Source organism: Schistocerca serialis, chromosome 1 (assembly GCF_023864345.2).
Source record: "Schistocerca serialis cubense isolate TAMUIC-IGC-003099 chromosome 1, iqSchSeri2.2, whole genome shotgun sequence".
NCBI lineage: Eukaryota > Metazoa > Arthropoda > Insecta > Orthoptera > Acrididae > Schistocerca > Schistocerca serialis.
The window spans coordinates 766227712-766253943 of NC_064638.1; the positions used below are offsets into that span (position 1 = coordinate 766227712).

At 38.6% G+C, this 26232-nt stretch overlaps 2 protein-coding genes across 3 annotated transcripts in view; both read left to right on the forward strand.

Annotated features, from left to right (window-relative positions):
* Positions 1 to 12054, forward strand: part of LOC126482377 (protein xmas-2) — a 117167-nt gene extending 105113 nt beyond the window's left edge. Inside the window, exon 14 of the mRNA XM_050106474.1 lies at positions 12037 to 12054. The gene's annotated coding sequence lies outside the window, so the exon portion shown is untranslated. The remainder of the gene's footprint in view (positions 1 to 12036) is intronic.
* A 7012-nt stretch (positions 12055 to 19066) lies between these two features.
* Positions 19067 to 26232, forward strand: part of LOC126482366 (germinal-center associated nuclear protein-like) — a 166238-nt gene continuing 159072 nt past the window's right edge. For both annotated transcript variants that reach the window (XM_050106455.1, XM_050106462.1), the window contains exon 1: positions 19067 to 19176. In XM_050106455.1, the coding sequence (XP_049962412.1) occupies positions 19129 to 19176 (48 nt within the window). In that variant the 5' untranslated portion in view covers positions 19067 to 19128. The remainder of the gene's footprint in view (positions 19177 to 26232) is intronic.

Below are 26232 nucleotides of genomic sequence, written 5' to 3' on the forward strand. Positions count from 1 at the left end.
TTTGTTGGTAATGAGGATCACCCTGTGGCTAAACATGCCTTGGTGCACGGCCAGCACATCTTGGGACAGTGTTACACCATCCGGGTTATCTGGATACCTCCCACTAACACCAACCTGTCAGAACTCCGGAGGTGGGAACTTGCCCTTCAGTATATCCTCTCTTATCGTTATCTGCCAGGCCTCAACCTCCGCTAATTCCAAGTTGCCGCCGTTCATACCTCACCTGTCTTTCAACAACATCTTTGCCTCTGTACTTCCACCTCGACTGACATCTCTGCCCAAACTCTTTGCCTTTACAAATGTCTGCTTGTGTCTGTGTATGTGCGGATGGATGTGTGTGTGTGTGCGCGCGAGTGTATACCTGTCCTTTTTTCCCCCTAAGGTAAGTCTTTCCGCTCCCGGGATTGGAATGACTCCTTACCCTCTCCCTTAAAACCCACTTCCTTTCGTCTTTCCCTCTCCTTCCCTCTTTCCTCAGAAAGCAACCGTTGGTTGCGAAAGCTTGAATTTTGTGTGTATGTTTGTATGTCTATCAACCTGCCAGTGCTTTTGTTTGGTAAGTCACATCATCTTTGTTTTTAGATATATTTTTCCCACGTGGAATGTTTCCCTCTATTATATTTATTTATTTATTTATTTATTTTTAGTGCACTTGGATCCCCACAAATATAAAATTTTAATTTCAGTCCATGTTTCACAGTTGCTCGAGCTCAGCACTGCATAAGGGTTGGAGGGGGAACAGTGATACCAACTTGGATGATAGATAAGTGAAGAGAGGGGAGTAGTAAGCAGGCTGGAAATTACATCATGCTGCCAACCGTGGGAATCTAAATACCTCATACTTTGGCATTTTAGAAGCATCTATCATTTTTGAACTGCAGTTTGCCTCAGTTAATTTGTGGCTGAAATTGAATTGACCTTAAGATTCGACAAACACTCAACAAGAATATACATTTCTGCAGGAGATGGTAACAATCTAGTTGAGAGCCAGTGGCATACTTACGTGTTTTGTGCTGCAGATTACTCTAGATTAGATTGGATTAGATCAGCTGTATTTTTCATTCCAATTGATCCATCATGAGGATATCTGCCAGTATGTAGAACATGTCAGAACAACAACAATACACAACAAATATTTATAATGATAAAAAAAAGGGTATGCTAATGTACCTTCCACAGGACCCAGGTGGAATAATTATCATGGATGTGGAATGAATCAGAAAATTTTTAAAACCTATTTTCATTTATGAGATGGTAAACACTGAATAGAAGAATCATTTTACAACACTTAAATACAGTGATCGCTTTACTGCACTGACTTTGTCAATGCCCAGAGTGAGATATGAAGGAACAAAAGGGCATGTGTCAGCTGCTGTTTCTACGCAGCCAGTGAGAGAGCAGCAGGCAGACAGTGTGTTTGTAAGCAAGAGACGTTTTAACATTCTCATGTCAGTATAGGTGCAAAATCCAGTATGTATTCAGATAGAAGCAGCTGTGTTCTCAGAGCCAGTGGTAACCATGACCTCAGAAATCGCAACATATTTGGAGTAAACAACCAAATAATTGTGACAACGAAGATATACACTTCACAGCTGTGCTATGAGGGTGGTGGTGATAAAAAATTGTGGTACTGCAGATGACAGGGTGATTTTTGTGGTCTTCAGTCCAGAGACTGGTTTGATGCAGCTCCCAATGCTACTCTATCCTGTGCAAGCTTCTTCATCTCCCAGTACCTACTGCAACCTACAATCTTCTGGATCCGCTTAGTGTATTCATATCTTGGTCTCTCTCTCTCTTTACGATTTTTACCTTCCACACTGTCCTCCAGTACTAAACTGGTGATTCCTTGATGCCTCAGAACATGCCGTAACAACCGATCCCTTCTTCTAGTCAAGTTGTGCCACAAATTTCTCTTCTCCCCATTTCTATTCAATACCTCCTCATTAATTATGTGGTCTACCCATCTAATCTTCAGCATTCTTCTGTAGCACCACATTTCGAAAGCTTCTATTCTCTTCTTGTCTAAGCTATTTATTGTCCGTGATTCACTTCCATACAGGGCTACACTCCACAAAAATACTTTCAGAAACGACTTCCTGACATTTAGATCTGTACTCTATGTTAACAAATTTCTCTTCTTCAGAAACTCTTTCCTTGCAATTGCCAGTCTACATTTTATATCCACTCTACTTCGACCGTCATCAGTTATTTTGCTCCCCCAATAGCAAAACTCATTTACTACTTTAAGTGTCTCATTTCCAAATCTAATTCCCTCAGCATCACCCAATTTAATTTGACTACATTCCATTATCCTCATTTTGCTTTTGTTGATGTTCATCTTATATCCTCCTTTCAAGACACTGTCCATTCCGTTCAACTGCTCTTCCAGGTCATTTGCTGCCTCTGACAGAATTACAATGTCTTCGGCAAACCTCAAAGTTTTTATTTCTTCTCCCTGGATTTTAATACCTACTCCAAATTTTTCTTTTGTTTCCTTTGCTGGTTGCTCAATATACAGATTGAATAACACCGGGGATAGGCTATAACACGGTCTCATTCCCTTCCCAACCACTGCTTCCCTTTCATGCCCCTCGACTCTTATAACTGCCATCTGGTTTCTGTAGAAACTGTAAATAGCCTTTTGCTCCCTGTATTTTACACCTGCCGTGGTCAGAATTTGAAAGAGAGTATTCCAGTCAACATTGTCAAAAGCTTTCTCTAAGTCTACAAATGCTAGAAACATAGGTTTGCCTTTCCTTAATCTATCTTCTAAGATCAGGTGTAGGATCAGTATTGCCTCATATGTTCCAACATTTCTACAGAATCCAAACTGATCTTCCCCGAGGTAGGCATCTACCAGTTTTTCCATTTGTCTGTAAAGAATTCATGTTGATATTTTGCAGCCGTGACTTATTAAACTGATAGTTCGGTAACTTTTGCATATGTCAACACCTGCTTTCTTTGGGATTGGAATTATTATATTCTTCTTGAAGTCTGTGGGTATTTTGCCTGTCTCATACATCTTGCTCACCAGATGGTAGGGAATGGTGTCTACTCCCTGGGCCTTATTTCGACCTAGGTCTTTCAGTGGTCTGTCACATGTGTCACTCAGTATGATATCTCCCATTTCATCTACGTTCTGTTCCATTTCCATAATATTGCCCTCAATTACATCACCCTTGTATAGACCCTCTTATACCCCTTCCACCTTTCTGCTTTCTCTTCTTTGCTTAGGACTCGCTTTTCATCTGAGCTCTTGCTGTTCATACAGGTGGTTCTCTTTTCTCCAAAGGTCTCTCTAATTTTCCTGTAGGCATTTCTATCTTACCCCTAGTGATATATGCCTCTACATCCTTACATTTGTCCTCTAACCATTCCTGTTTAGCCATTTTGTACTTCCTGTCGATCTCATTTTTGAGACGTTTGTATTCATTTTTGCGTGCTTCATTTACTGCATTTTTATATTTTCTCCTTTCATCAATTAAATTTAATATTTCTTCTGTTACCCAATGATTTCTACTAGCACTCGTTTTTTCACCTACTTGATCCTCTGCTGCCTTCACTATCTCTCAAAGCTACCCATTCTTCATCTACTGCATTTCTTTCCCCCATTCTTGTTAATTGTTCCCTAATGCTCTCCCTGAAACTCTCTACATCCTCTGGTTCTGTCAATTTACCCAGGCTCCATCTCCTTAAATTCCAACCTTTTGGCAGTTTCTTCAGTTTTAATCTACAGTTCATAACCAATAGATTGTGGTCAGAGCCCACATCTGCCCCTGGAAATGTCTTACAATTTGCAACCTCGTTCCTAAATCTCTGTCTTACCATTATATAATCTGTCTGAAACCTTCCAGTATCTCCAGGCCTCTTCCATGTATACAATCTTCTTTCATGATTCTTGAACCAAGTGTTAGTTATGATTAAGTTATGCTATGTGCAAAATTCTACCAGGCGATTTCCTCTTTCATTCCTTACCCCCATTCCGTATTCACTTACTATGTTTCTTTCTTTTCCTTTTCCTACTATTGAATGTAATTTTGATTAGTTAGACTATGTCAAAAATACATTTTTTTTTTTCAAAAAGCTTCTTGAGGAAAAAAAGGGGGACTATTAAATTTTCATCTCCCTTCGCTGCCTGAATAATTTCTTTTATCTCATCATACATTTAATCAATCTCTTCGTCATCTGCAGAGCTAGTTGGCATATAAACTAGTACTACTGTGGTGGGCATGGGCTTTGTGTCTATCTTGGTCACAATAATGCGTTCACTATGCTGTTTGTAGTAGCTTAGCCGCACTCCTAATTTTTTTTATTCATCATTAAACCTACTCCTGCATTACCCCTACTTGATTTTGTATTTATAACCCTGTAGTCACCTGACCAGAAGTCTTGTTCCTCCTGCCACCGAACTTCACTAATTCCCACTATATCTAACTTTAACCTATCCATTTCCCTTTTCAAATTTTCGAACCTACCTGCCCGATTAAGGGATCTGACATTCAACGCTCTGATCCGTAGAACACCAGTTTTCTTTCTCCTGATAATGACGTCCTCCTGAGTAGTCCCCTCCCGGAGACAGGGTTAGTAAGTGAAAAATGTAGAAAAGAAAATGGTCTGCAAATTAGTGTAAACCAATTCTTTTCATTTATTTTATTTCTCATTGAATTGTCAAAATGTAGACAATCAATAAATGGCATAAATTTGCTGTAAGTATAATGTTAACTTTTTAGGCAGATACGTAATGTCCGTAATGTAGTTTGTAATTTTGGTTAGTTAGAATATGTCAAAAATACATTTTTTTAAAAATCTTCTCGAGGAAAAAAAAATGGGGTCATCTTATTTTAAGGATCGTCTTTTACTCTGGTAAATATGATATGCTCACAACAGGCCATACAGCTGAAATGAAATCAAGTGGAAAAATGGAATGCAAACTATAAAAAAATTTAAACCAAAATGTGTATTAGATTAACAATGAGTCTATGGGTGGAATGGCCAAATGTAGCATACTAAGCTCAACGGAATGTATTCACAAAACACTGAAAAAGGAAAAAAAACTCTGTTTTGATGTCTTGGACATATATATTCTGAATTCCCTTTTTATATACAATGTTCATAACAAAAAGAATGCTTCAGTCATGAATTTCATCTCAGCACAATTTGTGAGTTTTAGAGACATACCAGCAAGAAAGGAAAGTATTAGGCGATCATCAACCAAATGAGATAAATACATTGCAGCTTTGAGAAAGGCACTTTCCAATCACAGTTGAATCATTAATAAAATGATTCATGGACCTGTAAGTAAATGCCTCATACACAGTAAGAACAGTAAACAAAAGGAGTCATGTTGCTGCTGGGAACAATGTGATGTGGGATACTTTCCGGAGAGCTTTGTTTCGAAATATGTCTGACATGTGCACGTTTGCCAACAAAGGGCGCACACGTATGCGCATGTGCTCAAGCACAGATGCACACACCGTCTCTGAAACATGTTTCTTTGTAGTTTTAACTAGTTTTGGGAACATCAACAAACAAGAATATTCAAAGTATAGTTTATTTTAAGAATTTATTGTTGAGAATAAATACAGAAGAGCGTGCAATGATAATAGCACAGCGTAGCAGGTGCTCAGTGTCGTATCATGCCCAACATGCGGTGGGCACTGCTGGCGGAGCAGCCTGACTGTGCACAGATGTGTGCCCTGCTACCGTACACTGAGCAGTGAAAGGGATAAGCACAATTGGAGCCAAAAGCAAGTCACTGCTTGTGCCTTCCTATATTCTGACACACAGGAAATATATCAACTATTACTCATTATGACTGTATGTACTTGTCTGCATGTCTATGAAAAATACTACCTGCATGGTGTCCGCAAGATCCTTATTTGCATCCACAAGTTCCATATCCTCATCTGTATTTGGAGGTAACCATGTAAAAAAAAAAAAAAAAAAAAAAAAAAACCTGATGTGTTTTTTCAGTAAAGCCATGCCTTTTGACGTTCCTTGTGGACATGAATTTCTCTTGAAGACCCAATTGCTTACGGATGTGGAGGCCAAGTGAGGTGCAATGAATCTCATGGAGCAGGAACTCTCTGGAGCTTCTATTGCAGCAGCTTGGAATAGTGTGGGTGCCACAAGTATGAGGTCGGCAGTCATATAAGGTGGGGCCAATGGAACACATGGCTCCTCCGTGTCGACCCATTTGATTGTTCTCAGCAAGTGATAGTGCTCCGCAGACAGCTGGAATGGCCTGTTCCAGAATAATATTACTCTCATGCATGTTAAAAATTTCGGTAGGCACTTAAAAGATCATTGATATTTAATTGTATAACATTTCACATATCTGACTTTAAACTTAAATGTTCTTGTTGGGAACAGTAAATACACTTAAAATATCTTGAGGGAGGCATTTTTAAATGGTTTCAGAAAGATTATTACATCTTCCAACATTTTTTTGTAAACAGAGGTAATTAAATTTTCTTGATTTATCATGAACAGTGTTGCTATAACTTAGAACGACAGCGAGTTTGTTGATTCATACTGTGTAATTTGCTCTCCCATAGCGTGCCCACATTTCCTTTCATTTACTTTTGATGGGTCTGGTCATTTAAAAAATAGTTGTGACAGCTCGATAAGAATTTATTAATTCTATTCCACGTAGTTTATTTTACGATGTAAATCACTCCATAGATTGACTGTTAGTGCCAGTCCTACATCTCTGAAAGCATTTGTCAGCTCTCCAGAAACAGCTTAACATGGACTAGTGGTTTCCTTTAAATTTCTTGAAACGGTGGTTCCATGAGGTATCACTGCACTGTACTTGGCTCCCAAATCCATCAGGATAGTGCTGTCTTAAAAAATCTAGTTTTATACTCATCTTTGAAAGGTAAATTGTCTTTGCTGACAAGGTTGATGAGTTTTTTTGTCGCATCTATATTAACACTCAGTGGGATTTCTGGAACTCCCACTCTTAGTATTTAAAAAAGTAATAATACTGTTTGTTCAGCGTCACATACATGTCTTAACAAATTTGAAGTCCCCATATTGTGTCTAGTGTAAGAGTGCACTTCTTTACATGCAAAACAAGCCACTATATCTTTGATTTTCTCATTGCCATCAAATACATAAGCAAATTTCTTCCAAATTGTTGATTCCAATTTGACTTCTTGCAATAATGTGAAATCACCTTCTTTTATCTTGTATATGAAGTTATACATGAAATGTATTCACAGTTGTGAATATGGACTACCGTCAGCTGCATAACGCAATGACGACAATGAAAATTTGTGCCAAACTATGACTCTAATCCAAATTTCCCGCTTGTTGATAGAGGTCGCCTTATCATTTGACTATCCAAGCGCAACTCAGTGGCCAGACCCACATTTCCATATGTCATCAATCTTGCGTCAGCAACCTTTATTTGTACATCCATTGTATATATTCCTGTACGGGGAGACTTTTACTTGAAAGTCGCTTGCCCAGCGTCGGCGGATAAATACGATGTTGCAGTGTCTGTGTTGTTCCTAATTACGATGCAGAGGTCCTTCGGAAATGCATGCATGTCTGAAGGAACTTTGCGAAGTAATTTGTAATAACATGGGCCCTGCAAAATCATATTATGTGAAATTATGTCCATGGTGTGCATTTCATTAAAGCTCTCTTACTAATGTTTACTCCAACACTTTCGTTATGTGGTCACTCAATCACTACAAAGTGTTAACTCATGGCAGCAGAAATTAGGCAACTCACTCTTCTCAGGTATTCAGTGGTCAAGCATGTCATCTAGAACACACTTCACAGACTGCCTTGGGAGCAGCTAAAGTACAAAGAAGTTACTATTGCAGACATCTGCAAATAAGCTACGGATATCTGAAAAAGTGAGTGCTTTTATCCACAAGGCAGCATCTGCGTGATCTCTACCTAAACGCAAGTGGATACCTTATCCACAATTGGAGACAAGTGTGAGAAGCACTAGTTCCCCCACTATTCCAACAGGTTCCTCCTATATACCAACAACAGGAAGTATCAAGTGCTACTCGTTACTACTAGAGACAAACTCTACAGTACATGTTCTTCTCTAACAGGCAGAAAACTTAAGATAAAAGCTATTGATGTATAGTTAGGGAAACTCAGTTGTCCTCTCGTGAATGTGTACTGACTTCTCAGAGCCTTACTGCACCAGCATCAAAGTGTCATCCTGTAGTGACTGCAGGGCTTGGTAGTGGTACTACCACAGACTACTCGGCAACATGTACTTTGTGCATGACCAGTGCTGCAGCATTGATTTCTGGTGCTAACTACTAATTACTACTTCTTTGACTGCTTCCTGGTAATGACAAGGTCGACTCTGTGCTAAATACTGATGTTTCAGGGCTCTTAGATAAGTTTCTGTTTCAGCATCAGTTTCCCATCATTCTTCCCTAATGTCTGGAAATGCCCCACCTTGGATGGAATTCTTCTGAAACTCAAGCACCCTTGCTACAATTCCCACATTTGCCTAGGCCGTCTGGTTGCTGCTACCACTGTTTTGCACGGACTTGTTATTGCCCCGCAGTGGCCTTGACCGTGAGCGCAACACTTTCGCTCCAGATGTTCCACTTCCTGCCAACCGTGCATTGTGTCTGCTGATACCATGTCTGCCTGTTGCCTTAGAGTTATTACTTAATAAAATTTCTTTCATAGCAGCCAAGATAGGTGAAAATGTCCAGAATGCTGTAGACGATGACGACAAGTTGATGCCATGTTTCTTGACTTCAGGACACAGTTCCACACAGTCATTCAATGAACAAGATATGAGCTTGCCGAATATCAGATCAGATTTGTGATTGGATTCAGGACTTCCCTTGCAGCACGAAATTGTCAGATGTAAATGTAATTTAATTTCAGGAGTACCCGAAGGAACTGTGATAGGACCATTTGCGGGTGCGCACACACACACACACACACACACACACACACACACACACACACACACGATCTAGCAGATAACACTGGAAGATCCTTGAGGCTGTTAGCAGGTAAAGCGGTTATCTATAAGGAGATAGGAAGTCCAGAAGACTGTAGTGAATTGCAGGAAGATCTGCATAGGGTCAGTGATTGGTGCAGCACCTGGCAGTTGACCCTGATCGTATATAAATTTAATATGTTGCACATACGTAGAAGAAGAAATCAGGTACTGTGCAATTATGCTCTTAATCACAAATTGCGGGAAAGAGTAACTACTGTAAAGTACCTAGGGACGACCTGAAGTGGAATGACCGCATGAAGTGAAGTGTAGGAAAAACGGGTGCCAAGCTAAGATTCATTGAAAGACTCGTAAGGAAATATAATTCATCCACAAAAGTGGCTTACAAAACTCTTATTCAACCAATTCTTGAATATTGATCACGAGTCTGGGATCCATACCAGGTTGGTTTACTAGAAGAGGTGGAGTTAATCCAGTGAAGAGTGACACATTTTGTCGCAGGAGTTTAGTCGGGATGAGAGCATTACAGAGATCTCAACAAACTCCAGTGGCATATGCTACAAGAGAGGCATTATGCACCAGAGAGAGGTTTGTTGTTGAAATTCTGAGAGAGTATGTTACAAGAAGAGTCAGGCAAGACATTTCTTCCTCCCATGTATATCTGGCAAAATGTTCATGATGAGAAAATCGGAGAAATTAGTGTCAATGAGAGGTTTACCAACTGCTGTCCTTCGCATTCATCATTCACGAGTTGAGCAGAGAAGAAGATAATAGGTAGTTGCACCAAAGTGTCCTCTGCCTCCCACTGAAAGGTAGCTTGCAGAATATGGGTGTAGATAATGTGTAACATTCCCACAAACCTTGATAACTAATGGAATTTGTTGTGCCATGTACAGAACAAGACTCTGAATACATAATTTTCCATCTTACTACAAGAATTCATGAAGATTCACTAGAATGATTGGTTCCTAGCCACATTATTCCAAGTAGTACAACTGATCTATCCTGCTGTTCAGATAAAAGGAATTTTGCAAGCCTATTATATGTCACTGTTTCTGAATATCTGTTGTGTTTTTTCAGTCCAAGTTTTAGCCTGGTGAATACGAAAACTGACTTTTTGGAAGATGTTGAAAATTATAAGACTCCGATTTAAACAAACACTCAAACTGCTTGTCCAGCTTTTGACTGTAGCTGTCCAACTCCACTTACTCGTTACTTCAACAAAAAGATCCTTTCATGCCTTATTAAAACATCATATAGCCTCCTCCAGCTTGCACCACCCCTTACAGCAGTCTTGGATGTGTAGAATGAGCATTGCTGTATCCACCATTCACAGGCTGATGGAAGGGTGTCTTTCCTTGACACATAATATATATATTCTGCTCCGAGCTGCCAGAGATGGCAGTCATGTGTACGTGAGGTATGCTTACTTTTGTGAATGAATATTTGTTTCCTTTTCTGAAGAAGGCTTTGGCCAAAAGGTAATGTGTAAGTGTCTTTTTGTGGTGCTTGTCTCAGCTTAAAATGCCATATTACCGGTATATTGTTAATATATGTAACAACTCTTCATTATATAACTGGGCACCTTCATGTGTAGGAGTGAAAAATGGTGTCTTGCATGCAACACTGTTCTGAATGTTTGTGCAGGGGTGGATCGGCTACCAATGCGCGCGTGCCGCCCCCCCCTTCCCTCCACACACACACACACACACACACACACACACACACTGTAATATTGAAGGATTGAGCAATAAAATTAGCTAACTACTTATTTCTGCTGTTGAGTTTTGTTTATTTATTTGTTTAGATTTTTTTGCTTGGAGTCATCAGTATAATGGTTTTTGCAAACTTGAAATGCATTTATGTCTTAGTATTAAAGGCAGCAATGAAACACATTTAATAGCACTTGCCAAAATTCATTACAATCTTTAGACTTACCAGAACAATAGAATTCCTTAACTTACCATGAACTAGAATTCCATATTTTCTAAAAACACTTGAAACATCTTATGTCTCACTCTTTAATTTTACAGTACATCAGTGGGCTCTTTATTTTTATTGCTTTAAACTTCATAAGTGAATAACAAGCACCTTTCAATTAAGAATTTTTTTAGTTTTGATTGGAATTGTTTTTTTTGTTACTAGTTTTCAGGGACTCTGACAGCTTATTATACCATATTAGCTTATTAATTCATAGGCTCCAATAAGTCATTTTTAATTTAGTTATTTGTCTGAAGTTGTTATTTTCGACATGGTGTTGTGGTCATTTCATTACTTCAGTTTCTGGGAATTTATGGAGATAGAAAGAATGTATAGTGAAGTATTTGTATTGTATGAATACTTCATGACAAGAATCTTTGTAACACAGCCCATGTACAATCCTTAACCCTTTTTTTGTAGTAGCTGTAATCTCTTGAGGTGTATATCTGCAGTACAACTCCATATTTGCATGTACAGCCTGTGACAATAAAGTTCGGTGAATAGTCCTGTAACATTAACGTAGATGAGCAATGAACTACAGTGACCTTACTGTCCGAAATAGTCACCTCCCATAACTATGCACTGCTGAGCTCTGTGATACATGTCCTGGAAACTTTGCATGACGTCTTCCTTTGGGATCGTGTTCAAAAGCCGCATCATGTTTCATTGGATGTTAGAAATATCGTCAAATCTCTTCCCTTTCAAAGTGAGTTTGAGTAGAGGGAATAGGAAGAAGTCTGGATGACTTTGATCCAGCGAGTATAGTGGATGTTCAAGTTGCACCACTCCCTTTTTTGCCTGGAACTGGTTCACGATATTGGCTGTGTGAGCGAACATTGTTGTGAACAAAAAACCAGGAACCTTATTGTGCGTACTAGGGTCGTACCCTGCATAGACGTTGCATGAAACGGGTCAAGATTTCAACGTACCATCAGCATTCAGTGTTATTCCCTCAGGTAGAAATTTGCTGTGGATAATGCCTTGACTATCAAAACAGGTGATGAACATCGTTTTGATACATGATTTTTCGGCTTTCATCTTTTTCTGACAAGGTGATGTTGGAGAACACCATTCCATGCTTCGCTGTTTCGTTTCAGGGTCCTACCGGAGGCACCATGTTTCATCCTCAGTGACAATAAGGTTGAAGAAATTGGATGTCGCGTCCATCCTTATGACAGAATACTGTGAAGCCTCGAAATGTGCCTCCTTCTGATCATCAGTCAAGTGATGTGGCACAAGATAACACATTTCCCTCTTCCCTAAGTCTTGGGTAAGGATTTGTTTCACAGATTCACGGTTCATCTGCAGTTCGTCCACAATCATGCACACAGTTAATTAACGTTTGTGATTAATGTCCTCACTTTCTCACTGTGTTTGTCACTGACAATGGTCGCCAGTTGTCCGCTGTGGGGATTGTCAGAAACACTTTCCCGGCCTCCTCAAAAATGGGCCAACCACTCATACACACACTTCATGGACAGTGCTTGATCCCGGTAAACAAGTACCAGCATTGCATGTGTTTCCTTCAGTGTCTTGCCAAGCTGAAAACAAAGCTTTAAATTGATCCTCTGCTCGCTCATTGTCCTGTTCTCAGTTCAGAACCAATGCACTTCGTCCAACAGGTCTAACATGGAACACACACAATGCTCAACTGAACTACAGTGCGAGCAGGTTGTCAGCATCAGCTGCTATGCAGGTGCAGCATTGTGAGTCGCCAGTGTGGCCTGATCGACCATTATGATTTCATGCACCGAACTTTGTCAGAGGTTGTAGTAGCCAAGATAAGTATAGATTGTCCCATAATATAAATTTTTCGGGGTGTGAGTGGGCACCATTTTGGACCGCTGGCTAAGAAGATTCAGGCCATTGCTGACTTTGTTAACACAGCATTAACGTGGTTAATCAATTGAAGGTTTGAGTACTGATGGACACCTAGAGCGTTGTACTTCCTCTGCTATTATCTCGCATACCTCATTTATGCCTGTATGGTGTGAGCTACCAGTTGCAAATGTCAGTACCTGGAATTTGCTTACACTGACCTTTACTCCTTGTGCAGAGAAGTATGTTCTTAACTCTAATAACCAATTAGTTGCTGAAAATTACAGTTTCTCAGTCTTTTCCATAGAATAAAACTAATGGGTCAACAGCATACCTTACAACATTCAAGTTAAAGGGGGGTGTACAGCATCATTAATACATGCTAGAAAAAGGAGAGGCCCAAGAATTGAGCCTTGAGGGACTGCCTGTGTCACTGTTTCAGTTGAGGATTAGAAATGTCAGTTTCATATGTAAATTTGGCACAACATTACCAATTCATCAGGTACGTGTCTAGAAGTTTCTCTGATGCATTGTTGACTATTGGAGAGAGAGAGAGAGAGAGAGAGAGAGAGAGAGAGAGAGAGAGAGAGAGACCCATGGTTTTGTGAATCATAAGTTATTCTCAAGTCTAGAAGTATAATGGCTGTGTGCCTACCATGTTCTATAGTTCTATATTACTGTATACTTCATGGAAGAAACTGCTAACAGCAGTAGCTGCTGTTGAGTTTTTCCTAAATCCATGTTATGATTCACTAAGTGTTTCATGTCTTGACAAAAAGCCTGTGAGTTGTGATAGGAAAACTGAAGGTGGGGATTAGCAATATTGGTCTGTTAAGATAGAAACTTCTTCTTTACTTCTCTTCTTACGAACTGGCTGAATTACACATATTTTTCAGGCCCATGGATATACGTTTTCATTAATACTCCAATTGACAAGATAGGTAAGGGGTTTGGTTATTTCACTGGCACATTTCTTTAACACCACACTTGAGATACCATCCTATTCAGATGAATGCTTGTTGTTTAGCTATTGTATTGTGTTAAATATCTCCTGTTTTTGTGAGTTGTGTTTTATTGGTCTCATAACATACATAATCTAAGTCAGTTGATTCAGGCACTGTCAGATACTGTTGATTCAACTCCATAAATCTGAACCCTATACAATCTGTGATATTATTCGATGTGTCAGCCTGTAGATCTATAATGTATATAAATAGATTGGTGCTAATCAGAATTCGCTTCTTCTCAGTTACTTTAATTGCTTTGGTACAACAGACAGCAGACATTTATCAACTGACAGTAGTGATCCGAGTAATGACAATTGACACTTTGGTAGTGAAATTGTCTTTTACTTTTCCATTGACTTTTGCATATTGGAGCCTGAATCTGTTACTCTTATGTTGGAACTTCCTGTATTTGTGAGATTTCAAGAATTTAATAAATGTTAGGTTCATATAGATTATACTACAGGAATTTGCAACAATATTTAGCTCTCAAACTGTGCCAAGATCTGTGAGGCCTGCTATTGCCCTGGAAAGTCTATTGAGATAATATAACACATCAGTATTTAGTAAGCTGTACGTTCCAATAACTTTATGTTTAGCTAATCCACTTTAATGACTGTTTATGTGGACTACAATACCTGCCATTTCAATTGTTCCTTCATTAGTGCATTGTTCAACAAATATAATTATTTTAAATGTTATCTGTTCATTGACAAATATTGCCAACCCATCCCCTTTTTGTTTTTGCCTGCAGTAACTATGTGCCAATATATGACCATCTAACTGGTGATAATTAATTTCATTGACTGTCAGACTATGTTCTGTTATTACTAAAAGGTGTGGTACACATCCACATATTCTTGTGGCAAATATAAAATGTTTATAGTTTGGAGTATATGGGAGTAGTTAATAAAGTTAATGAGTGAAAAGCTGAATATTCTGGGAGACAACTTTGATATGAGCAGCAGATGTTTACAGCACTCATGATATGTATGGAAAATACAGCTTATTCATTAATAAAGTTATTTTCCCAAATAAATTACTCAAATTACATGAAAAGTAGAATTCTTTAATGGAATAATAACATCATTTTTCCACTAGTGTATTAAATAACACACACACACACACACACACACACACACACACAAGTATCCAGGGTGCTCTTTCAGACACTGCAGTGTTTGTGTGTGATGCCTTTAGTACAGCAACATCGAGACCTCCATTATACAACATTGTATTTTCTTCTGTGTTTACGATTTGAACTTGTCCTCGATACTATGTATCACAGTTTACTACTACTTTGGTTATGGATTTGGTTCTATATTTATGGCATGAATATATTATCTAGCACAACTAATGCTTGCTGTAGTAGTGTGCTCTTTATATAGCTGTATTGCACTGAACAGTGCACTCCACAGATTCACTGCTGCTGTATGTGATTTTGAATTTCTGTTACTATTGTGCTCGATGGTAAAGTGGTGTTGAGAGTGGTTCTTTTGTGGACTGTTTCAAGCCAGACCCACGATTGTTTAGTTTGTGCAGAAAACAGTTGGAATTGCAACAGAAATTAGACAGCCAACAGGAACAAATTCTGCAGCCAACTACTGTGAGAACTACAACATCCAGCCATATCACAACTTGTGTCTTTCATTAATTTCAGTGAACGGAGGAAAGTTGGAAGCAGAGGAAAATTGGAAGTCTATTTTGTCAGTTCATCCTTCATTACTGATCCTGTTTGCCAAAATTCTGTGTTATTGTCTTAAAATAGGAAGTTTTATATTTAGTTCAAAAGTTATGTCAACATTTGAAACAGCATCTTATAGTAATCATCTTCATCATCAATATCAACAGCAATATTAGTTTCTTCTGTGAGCTCATTGCTCTGTATTCTGGCATTGTAGACCAAACTAGTAAGTAAGTTACTTCATAAATTGCCCCCCCCCCCTTTTCCAAATGCTGGTAGACTTGGAGACAAGAACATGGTAGCCAGTAAAGAAAATATAGGAAAACAATTAAGTGTAGTTGCATGAGTAGGACTAATAGTCGCGTATACATGTCCTGTAAACTGACTTTTTCCACACCATTTTGATAAAAGCATTGTTCAAATTATCTGTGGATTATGTTAATAATCATCTAACATGTAGAGGGCACTGTCAGTCTCTTGCATGATTAACGCATGCAGGTCATGGCCCCACTACATTGCCGAGCACCATAGTTTGCCTAAATTGTGCCCCAACTGATACAAAAAGCATTACAGTATGACACAGAATGCATTGCTTTTCACAAATTTTGCGACTTGGTCAGTGTCTGTCTGGGTTAGTGAGTGTCAATAATATGGCACAACAGGATACTAGTGACTGTCACATTGGTCCCAGCAGCCAATTGAATTCCACGTGAATAGCTGAACAAGCTGGTCACCAACAATCTTGACTTGAAATTGCAGGTGACCAAGGCAACTGCTAAGTCACTGATTAGCATGGCTGCATAACAGTGCATTGGCCCCACCCGTTCTGCATTTTCAGTGTCAGGTTTTCACATGTAGTGTATAGATGATACCACTGAGGACCGCCTCACACTGTGAGGTGGATTGTGGAGTATGGATGTAGATGTAGATCATCAAAGCAAGCTACGAATTTGTAGACTTCCTGTAGTGTGTTTGCCAATGTCAACTAATATTCATAGTTTGGATTCATTTATCGTTTTCGTTTTTATAGTTGATGATCAAGTATCATTAATGCCTTTCATTAATCCAGTCGGTGATCTAGTCCAGTTGTGTCTGGACTGCTAACAGTTGTTTGAACCTCTGTGAGGTTGTACAAAAAATGTTGAAGTACATATTTTATTTAAGTTGTTGTACAGTCATGTTTCTGGTGAGCATATCTAGTACTGTTCACAGTATAACAATATTATGAAAAGGATAGATCGCTGTTCACCACTTAGAGAAGTTGTTGAGTTGCATATAGACACAATGAAAAGACAACCAACAGAAGCACCCCCCACCCCCTCCCCCCCACCCACACACACACATGGCTACTATCTCTAGCCACTGTGGAAACTCTTTGTAATATGAGGGATGTTTAAAAATTTTGTCTGTCTGATTGAGAGAAAAAATATTTAAGGCATTTCCTACACTGACACATTTGTTTAGTTTGCTACTCACTGTGAAGATGACACATTGAGTTGCAGACAGGCACTATGAAAAGACAATTACCCCTTCTCCTTTTCCACTCCCTATCCTTCCCCCCCCCCCCCCCCCACCCGCCACCCCCCACCCCCCCCAGCCTCCCAACGCTGTGCATGGCAACTTTGTCCTGCCACCTAGTCCCTGCATACAGTGTTGACTCCTCTTCCCCCATCCACACCTTTCCCACTCCACTCCCGATTGCTGGTTCCACTCAACACAACAGTTGCATTCTGGCCGGAGCACTCGGAGATAGCAGCCATGTTTGTGAGATGTGCTTGCTTGTGTGAATTTCTACATCTTTTCTTTTCTGAAGAAGACTTTGGCCAAAAGCTCAGTTTGTAACAGTCTTTTCATTGTGCCTGTCTGTAACTTGACATGTCACCTTTACCATGAGTAGCAGTCTATTCTTTTCATAATATTGTTAATATTCTAACCTGGACTTTCCACTGTTGAAAACCTTTGTTTGTTGAATATCGTTAGTGGTAACACTGGTTCCCGTCAGATCACCGAAGTTAAGCGCTGTCGGGCTTGGCTAGCACTTGCATGTATGTCTATCCAGTCTGTCAAGTGCAGTTTGCAACCAGGGTGCACTCAGCCCTTGTGAGACAAACTAAGGAGCTACTTGACTGAGAAGTAGCGGCTCCGGTCACGAAAACTGACAATAGCTGGGAGAGCAGTGTGCTGACCACATGCCCCTTCATGTCTGCATTCAGTGATATCTGTCGGCTGAGGATGACCTGGCTGTCGGTCAGTACTGTTAGGATCTTCCAAGACTTGCTTGGACAAAGTGGAGTTGCTCATCGTACATTGTCTGACAAAGACCATGTTTCCATTTCATCAGTCAACAGTGGCTCAGTTTCACATGCATTCAAGAGCGAGTGAGGTGGCGCAATGGTTAGCACTCTGGACTCGCATTCGAGAGGACGACGGTTAAATCCTGTGTCCAACCATCCTGATTTAGGTTTTCCATGATTTCCCTAAATCATTTCGGCAAATGCCAGGATGTTTCCTTTGACAGGGCAAGGCCGACTTCCTTACTCATCTTTCCCTAATTCGATGAGACCGATAACCTTGCTGTTTGGTCCCTCCCTCCCCCCCACCCCCACAAAAAAAAAAAAAAAATATCAATCCATCCCAACTCAAATTCATTCAAGTGTGGGAAATACATAAAGAAATAATGTTTGTTTATTATTTTTCAATATATTCATCATGTAAATCCGGACATACGGTCCAATGTTTCTCCAACTTTTTAATACCTTCCGTGATTTAAGATTTATCTAACTGTACAAAATAAGCCTCAATCTCAGCTTCAGCATTTTTTCCAAACTTTCATCCACTCAGCCATAATCTCAGGTTTGGATGCCAACAGAAATTGCTGACAGCCAAGCCCAGTGAGTGCAATGAATGTGGAATAAGTTCAAGTGGAAGGTGATTTAGTTTTGTGGCAGTGATCAGAGAGGTGTGTTAGGCTTTGTCATTCTAATACAATATGAGGCACTTGAAAAAACCCTTCACTTTAAAAACTCTACAACTGAGAATGTACATGTCATTATATACTTCCATTAATATATAATAAATGAGCAGTGACATAGCTTATAAGTAAAATTTCCACTGCAATAATCTCATGATTTGAGCACATAGATAAGAAATGTCCTATAGATCATTATCCCAATTTTATTTGAGCATTCTATTGTTACTATGGTTTGAAGTCTACATTAAATTGTTTATATTCGTATAACTGTCTGGCTATGCCAGTTCAAAGGTAGGAAGAAGACATTGACACAACATCTCCAATAGACCCATGCATAGTACTGTGGTGTCCAAACCGACCCTTGGGTTGAGGGCAACTTTATGTTATTGGTTAATGAGAAGGAAGGCAAATTCATACCACATCCATTAGGACCATGCCCAGTAAAGCTATGTGATGTTCAAACCATACTACTGGTTGAGGACGGCTTTACAATGTTATTTTGTGTAATAGTGACATGCAGCCTTTTTTGTCAGCAAACAGTAGCTGCAAGTAATACGTCACCAATTGCAAGACAGTGTAAAAAAGAATACTTGACAACTAAATTGAAGACAGCAGTGAATGGAAATAGTTTATTTATTTACTTTTCAGAGAATGCTGTGTTGTTGTTGTGCAAGAGGAGCATGTGAAAGCTGTAGAAAGGAACAGAAACGAAATGTTACTTCAGAAACGGCAGAGGCTGGTGGAAGAAGCTGCAGAATCAGTAAGTAACTTTATGTGTGTTGTATAGAAGCTGACAGAATGCAATTTTTGTGAAGCTCGCTTCTGTTGTGGAGCAAAACTTGTTCAGTGCTTTTGGTATTATTTTCTATAGTGACTAACTGTAGACTGCTCTTCTCTCACTGTGGTTTGCAAAAGGAATTTTCCTCATATGAAAAGAATATAAATAAAATCACAGATTCTCAACTCGTTTCTGTTAGATAACAGATAGTTTCACAAATATCACCTATTTTCATTCTCTAACAATATTTATTCTTTGTTCATAAGTAATAAACTCCTATCTTCTTGTTGTGTAATTAGTGTTAACTTGTTGTTACATCACGGAATGTCAAACAACAACAGAAATCTTTGAAAGAATAAATCCATTGTTACAAAGGAAAATTTCCAGCTAACATGATGATGAAAGTGATGAATGAAATGCACTTAATAGAAAATATCTACTTCAGTTTTAATTTCTATGTTTTTAAAAAAAGTATTTATGAATCTAGAGACTTAAGTAACAGTTAATTCATATTATGTGTTTTACAGTTATAATTTCTTCTGTAAGCTGAATGGCAATACACCTCCACAGAAGTTATACTCCCCACAATTTGCATTTCCTGTGAATATTTAGTTTAAGGAAGGAGGGCAGTGGTATGTACTGTATTTTGAGCTTTCATTTAATTGAAAGGTTCAGAAAATATTGATCCAGTATTCCATGTCATACAAGATGAGACAGTTAGTAGATTCTGTTGCACAAATGGGTATCGATGTTATAAGGACAAGGATGTGACATGTTTATTTCTAGATGTTAACAGTTGCCACAGATTTATGAGAATAATCTTTTAAATCAGAATAGTTAAAGAGACAAAAAAGTGACAAAAACATTTGTCTTTTGAGAGCAAAGGTAATATTCGCTTTTGGAACAGTATTTTGTTATTCTGTGTAAGAGACTACACACCCATCTGTTCAGGCCCTCCTGACAGAGACGTGTGCAATGATTGTCCAAAGAGATTGCAGATGCTATCAGAGATCAATGAATGTTACAACAACACTAGGTGCCACAGCTCTACTGACATTCTGATTTTATTCATAAGATTACAGGCAGAATCATGTTAAGCAGTGGAAAAAAGAATGTTGGGAACAATATATTTCTTATATGGAAGCACATACCACACCTTCCCAAGTGTGGGCCAAATTACGGCATATTAGTGACTGTCAATACACTAACAGACACCAAGGAAACCAAAATGAAGGAGAAATTAACACAAATTTCTCAGACATTATTGAACTTCTAGTAATATACTATCAAAAATATCTGTGTTGTATAAATACTAATTTAACCTTGTTCAACATAATCTCTTAATCGAACATAATATCCTGTCTTTTAATTCAAAAGAATGGAAACCTACCAAGCCACCATTACAGTTTGTGAACTAAAAGCAATGTAGAGATACATTCCCAAAACCACACAACATACATAATTAAGTGCTTCAATTCCTGGATGAAAATAATAAAAAAAAATTGTCCCATATAAAGGAGAGAGAGTATTGTAATACCTATATCAAAACCGGACGAGATGCAAGAAACAGAAATAGCTACCAACCAATCAATCTAATAACTAATTTGGATAGATGTTAGTAAGGGTGTTAAGAACCTAGAAATCTCTCACCATGATTCCAAAATGGATTCTGAAGATCCTGAACTGCCACTGACCATTTCATAGAGTTAGAATCTGTTATTAGTGATACCTTCATGCACTGCTGTTATTTGATCACAGAATTTTTGATTTACAAAAGGCATATGATACAGTGTAGTGGCCTCATATTTTATCAGCACTGCATAACTGATGTTTCTAAGGAAATTTGCCCATCCCTCTACAAAAATCATCTCCTAGGTTGTTTGGAGTCAGGGTGGAAATGACTCAGTAAACAATATGTGCAGGAAAATTAAGTTCCAGTGGGATCAGTTTTGAGCATCATACATTTTGCAATTGCAATAAATGAAATAGTAAATGCAGTGGGATCTGTCACACTAGTGTTATATGTCAATGATCTTTGTTTATATTATAGCTCCATACCCTTTTGCATATCAGAATGCCAATTCCAGATAGCAATTCAGAAGACAAAACTGTGAATACTGCTTTTCACCAACTAAAGAATGTGTTGTTCACTTTTGAAAAATATGATCCATCCATAGTCATCTAAAACTACACTTAAAAACCCAACTGCTGGAAATAATGGCCCAGTATCATTTTCTAGGTCTTCTTTTTAATAATACTGCGATATCCAAAGCCTTTCTTTGGATGCCAAGTCAAGTCAGCATTTCAGGTAGTGAATTGGCTGAAAAACTAACCAAAGAAGCAATAGGTGTGGAAACACCAGAACTAGACCTTCGAAATGCTGACTTACAGATCCATGAGAAGCGGCATCATGAAGAAATGGGAAAAAGAATAGCAAAATAATACACAAACCAATGAGCAATGAACACTCAAAAACACCAAGGTCTGGCATATGTCTTTACAAAACTGAAAAAGAGAAGCTATTGCCTATGGCCTTATGCTGTCTCCCCATTGATACACAAAAATCACTCATTAATTTATACTGTGGCAAGAACAACTCCGACAGGGTGTCTGTGGATCTGCCCTAACAGTTCAGCACAGCCTCAAAGACGTGACATTAGTTGAACCTAGGAAACCCCCTATCGTATATTGTAGCAGATGACATAACAGCCAAAGCTGTGCACTACACTTTTTGTGAAGGAAAGATTTCAAGTCGGCCCCATTAAATACTGGCCTAGGGAATGTGGATGGGCAGCGAGGTCTTTCACCACTGGTCTAACTTCTGAGGTGCCACAGATCCATTTTGTGTGTCTGAACCTGACATGAATGACCAAACTGTTTTCTGTTTCTATTCCGGAACCTGTGTAGCAGCTCTGCCATTTTTGTCACAGCTCCAAAAATCGCACAACCACTTAAGTCGTGACATCAGTCAGAACTGGAGAACACCTAATCCTTGTTTCTAGTGTTTGGTGTTACACCCATAAGCCATGTACTTCACTTCCTTTTAAGGAGTGGGTACTATAAAAAGCGTTAAAGTCACCACTGTTAAATGTTGGCTTATGTAGAGGCAGTGGATTGTGATGCTTCTCATCACAGGCATCAGTCAGTCCTTTCTTCATTCTTGAATTTGAATTTTGAAATATCTTCCTGTAGTTATTATTTCAAAATAGTAGTGAGTGATTTTGGTTGTGTTACATGGATAATTAGCTTGTACATACACTATTTATTTAACAATTGGTATGTCTTAGCTCTATAGCTGTAAGCAGTGAGCATTAATTTCCAGATCATAATTACAAGTACCATTACAGGGAGAGGCAATCTTATGGAGAATAGAGATAGTTCTCAAGTTGAATGTGCTTCTTTGCCTTGTATCTTAAAACCAAATTACATGTATATCTTCAAACATTTATTATTGTGTTGTGGTGATGCCAGAGCAAAGTGATAGTTGTTGAGGTGAATGTTTGAGGAAGAGACATAAACAGAAGGAGGGACTCTGCTTTTTAAGTTAGACAAAGAGGGATAGTTAGGTTTCTGAATTGAATTTTTACTTACTGCTACAATAAGTAACTGTATTGTTGTCAGATGATATGCTTGCAGTATGGAAGAGAATGCCAACTGCAAAACTTTTTCTAGGACAGTAACTGACATGTGGCAAGTGAAAAAAGAAATTTATTTATTGAAAATAAGTCAGGAGACTATGCACATTTAAGGGACAAGATACCAGGTATGGTATAGAATTTTACAAGAGGACGATGTAAAGACAAAAATCAAGAGCATGTGGTAAATGGAGAGACATTGCTGTGTGAAAATGGGAGTGGTGGGAAGCTGGAAGACTTTTTTAAAAAGTAGTTAACTGTACAAATGAAAGTAACCATAAATATATTTATGGATGAAGAAAGTAGTAGATGGTTAAAAAGAAGACACAAAACGAGCAAAATGAGATGAAACTGTTTAGCAACAGTATCAATTATAATAGGTTATTACTCACCACATAGAGCAGGATTGAGTGGCAGTCACACGTTTAACACACACAGATTTGTACATGCACAACTTACGCACCTGTGTCCTCAGTCATCTCCAGGTGCTGAGGCCTGACTACAGCGAGGTGTGATCCTGACTAGCGTGAGTAATGGGAGGTACAGAAGAGGTGCAGGCTGAGGGTGGAATAGCAGGATAGGGGTGGGGGAACTTGCTATAATATTGCCTGTATGTCTGTGCAGGAACATGGTGGTGACAGAAAGCAAGCTACTAGGTGCAGCATCGAGATGCTGCGTGGGTGGGAATAGAGCCACATCCATACTGGTCACATTGTGCTGAAACGCATGATACAGAACAGAGCATAACTGCACAGAATGGACAGTGGCGATCGTAGATGCACGGCATTGTTCCAATGCCTTTAACAATGGAAGATGAAACTAGGGAATTCCAAGTGTTGCTTTAGTAGTTGTTTATCATCAGCTGCAGTGGCAAAAAAGGGGAAAAAGTTGTCAGAGGGTGACATTAGTGCTGAAAATTCAGAAGATATATGGTGGAAAAGTTCTTTTCAGTGAATCACATATCAATAGTGATCTGTGGGATATAAATGATAAGTTTTGCTGATGACATTTCTATCCTCAGTGAAATCAAGGATGACGTAAAGGTCATACTGCATGGGATACACAGTATATTGAGCACAGAATATGGATTGAGAGTAAACTGAACAAAGATGAGAGTAATAAGGAATAGCAGAGATGAGACTTGTGATAAACTTAAAATAAGAACTGAGGAACACAAAGTAGATGAAATGAAGAAATTCTGACTCCTTGGAACCAAAGTAATATATGACAGATGAGGCGAGGAGAATGTAAAAATCAGACCAGCACAGGCAAAGAAGGCATTTATGGTTAAAAGATAATGTATATAAATTATTTACGAAACAATCTCAGCAGCCACTTAGACTGTCTGCAGATGTTGTTGTCATTTACTGTCTAGGGAAGTTATCAGGTGATCAAAACCCAATTGCAAAATGATTTTGACAAGATATCTGTATGGTATAAAAATTGGCAGTTGACTCAAAATAATGAAAAATGTGAGGTCATCCACATGAGTAAAAGGAATCTGTTAAGTTTTTGGTATAATATAAATCACACAGATCTAAAGGCTGTCAGTTCAACAAAATATCTACAGATAATAATTACAAACAACTTAAATTGGAATGATCACATAGATAATGTTGAGGAGCAGGCAAACCAGAGACTGCGTTTTATTGGCAAACAGAAGATGCAACGAATCCACAAAGGAGACTTCCTACACCATGCTTGTCTGTCCTCTGGTAGAGTGTTGCTGTGCAGTGTGGGATCCTTACCAGATAGGGTTGATGTAGGTCATTGAAAAAGTTCATGGAAGGGCAGCTCATTTTGTATTACTGTGAAATAGGGAAGAGAGTGTCATGGATGTGATAGAGCTGGGATAGCAATTTCTTTAAAACAAAGCTGTTTTTCAGTGCAGTGAGATTTTTTTGTGAAATTTCAATTTCCAATTTTTTTTCTTCTAATGTGAAAACGTTTTCTTGGCATCCAACTGCATAGAGAGAAATGATTGACGTAATAAAATAAGAGAAATGAGAGCTCTCTTGGAGGGATTTAAATGTTCATTTTTTCCACACTCATTTTGAGAGTGGAATGATAAAGGGGGAGGGTGAAAGTAGTTTTAAGAGTGAATTGCATAGTAGTCATGTAAATGTAGATGTAGATTCAAGGTAAAAGAAAACAAGATACAACAGAGAAAAATGAAAAGAGCTGAAGATAATGCTTCAATAATTAAAAATCAGCCAAAGAAATTAAAGAAGAAATTTAGTTTTTGGCAAGTTAAAAATGTTTTCAAGAAGAAATAGGTAGGACTGCCCTAAAGGAAATACGGAGTTGTAAGCAAAGCAATACTTCATCTGACATGGTAATAAGTGTTAAAAAGTGAGAAATGGAGGAATGTAACAGGATCATTATCGGAACTGTAGCAAAATAGTAAACAGTGTAGAAAAATGAATTTTTGCAAGGTGGAGAAGGTATATGATGAGGAACAATTACAACAAGGAAAGTATTAGACATGAAATTATAATCAAATAGGGTAGAAAGCTTGTTATAGCCATATTGATTAAAATTTGATTTGGAGATGCTTTGTTACAGACTTGGTGTAAGTGCGAATGATAAGCAATGATGATATTGTGGTATTCTGTGTGCATAATTCAGAGGAAACTGGTTGTAATTTTTATTTACTTTTATCATCATCACATTTTGGTATCCTTCTGTCATTCATTTGCTACCATAGAACACATCTTTAGCGTGCAGTTATACCTGTATTTGCTTTTAATTCAGATTTTGAACTAGGTTGGACATATTGTTATTACATTAGCCAACAAGATTTTACTTTTTTTCTGTAACTTGTATGAAAACTGCTAATCTTTATGCTTTCAGATGTGCCAATTATGAAAATATTAATGAAAGTGCATGATCTGCTCTCATTTCGGAGTTATGAGAACTTTACATTATTGCTTATATAAGCTTATGCTCATATTTCCCCTGGTGGTATTCGTCGGAGGAAGGTTATAGAAGGTGCAACCATTTTGACTAGCATTTATAGTTTCCTGCTTGTGATTGCCCGATTAGTGTCCAGCAGTAACCGACTAACATTGATGCATTCAACTTTCCCCTGCATCTCGTTGCCATGTCAGAAATTTGCTGGTGGAAGCGTTCTATGTAGTTTTCGATTACAGCACCACAGTTGTCGGGAAAGAAGTGCAAGTGGGAACCTAGGAAATGTAGCCTTGAGAACATGTTGCACCCCAGTCTATTGTAGCAGTGCAGAAGATTTGCCACAAGAACCTTACATTTTTCTGTCCTCTTATTTCCAAGAAAGCTTGTTGACACTTGAACAAAGTCATCCCAAGAAAACTTTCTTGTCATGTGTTGGGATGGTGTTAAAATGCTCATCGTTGTACAGTTTGCATGTATGGGGACCCACGAA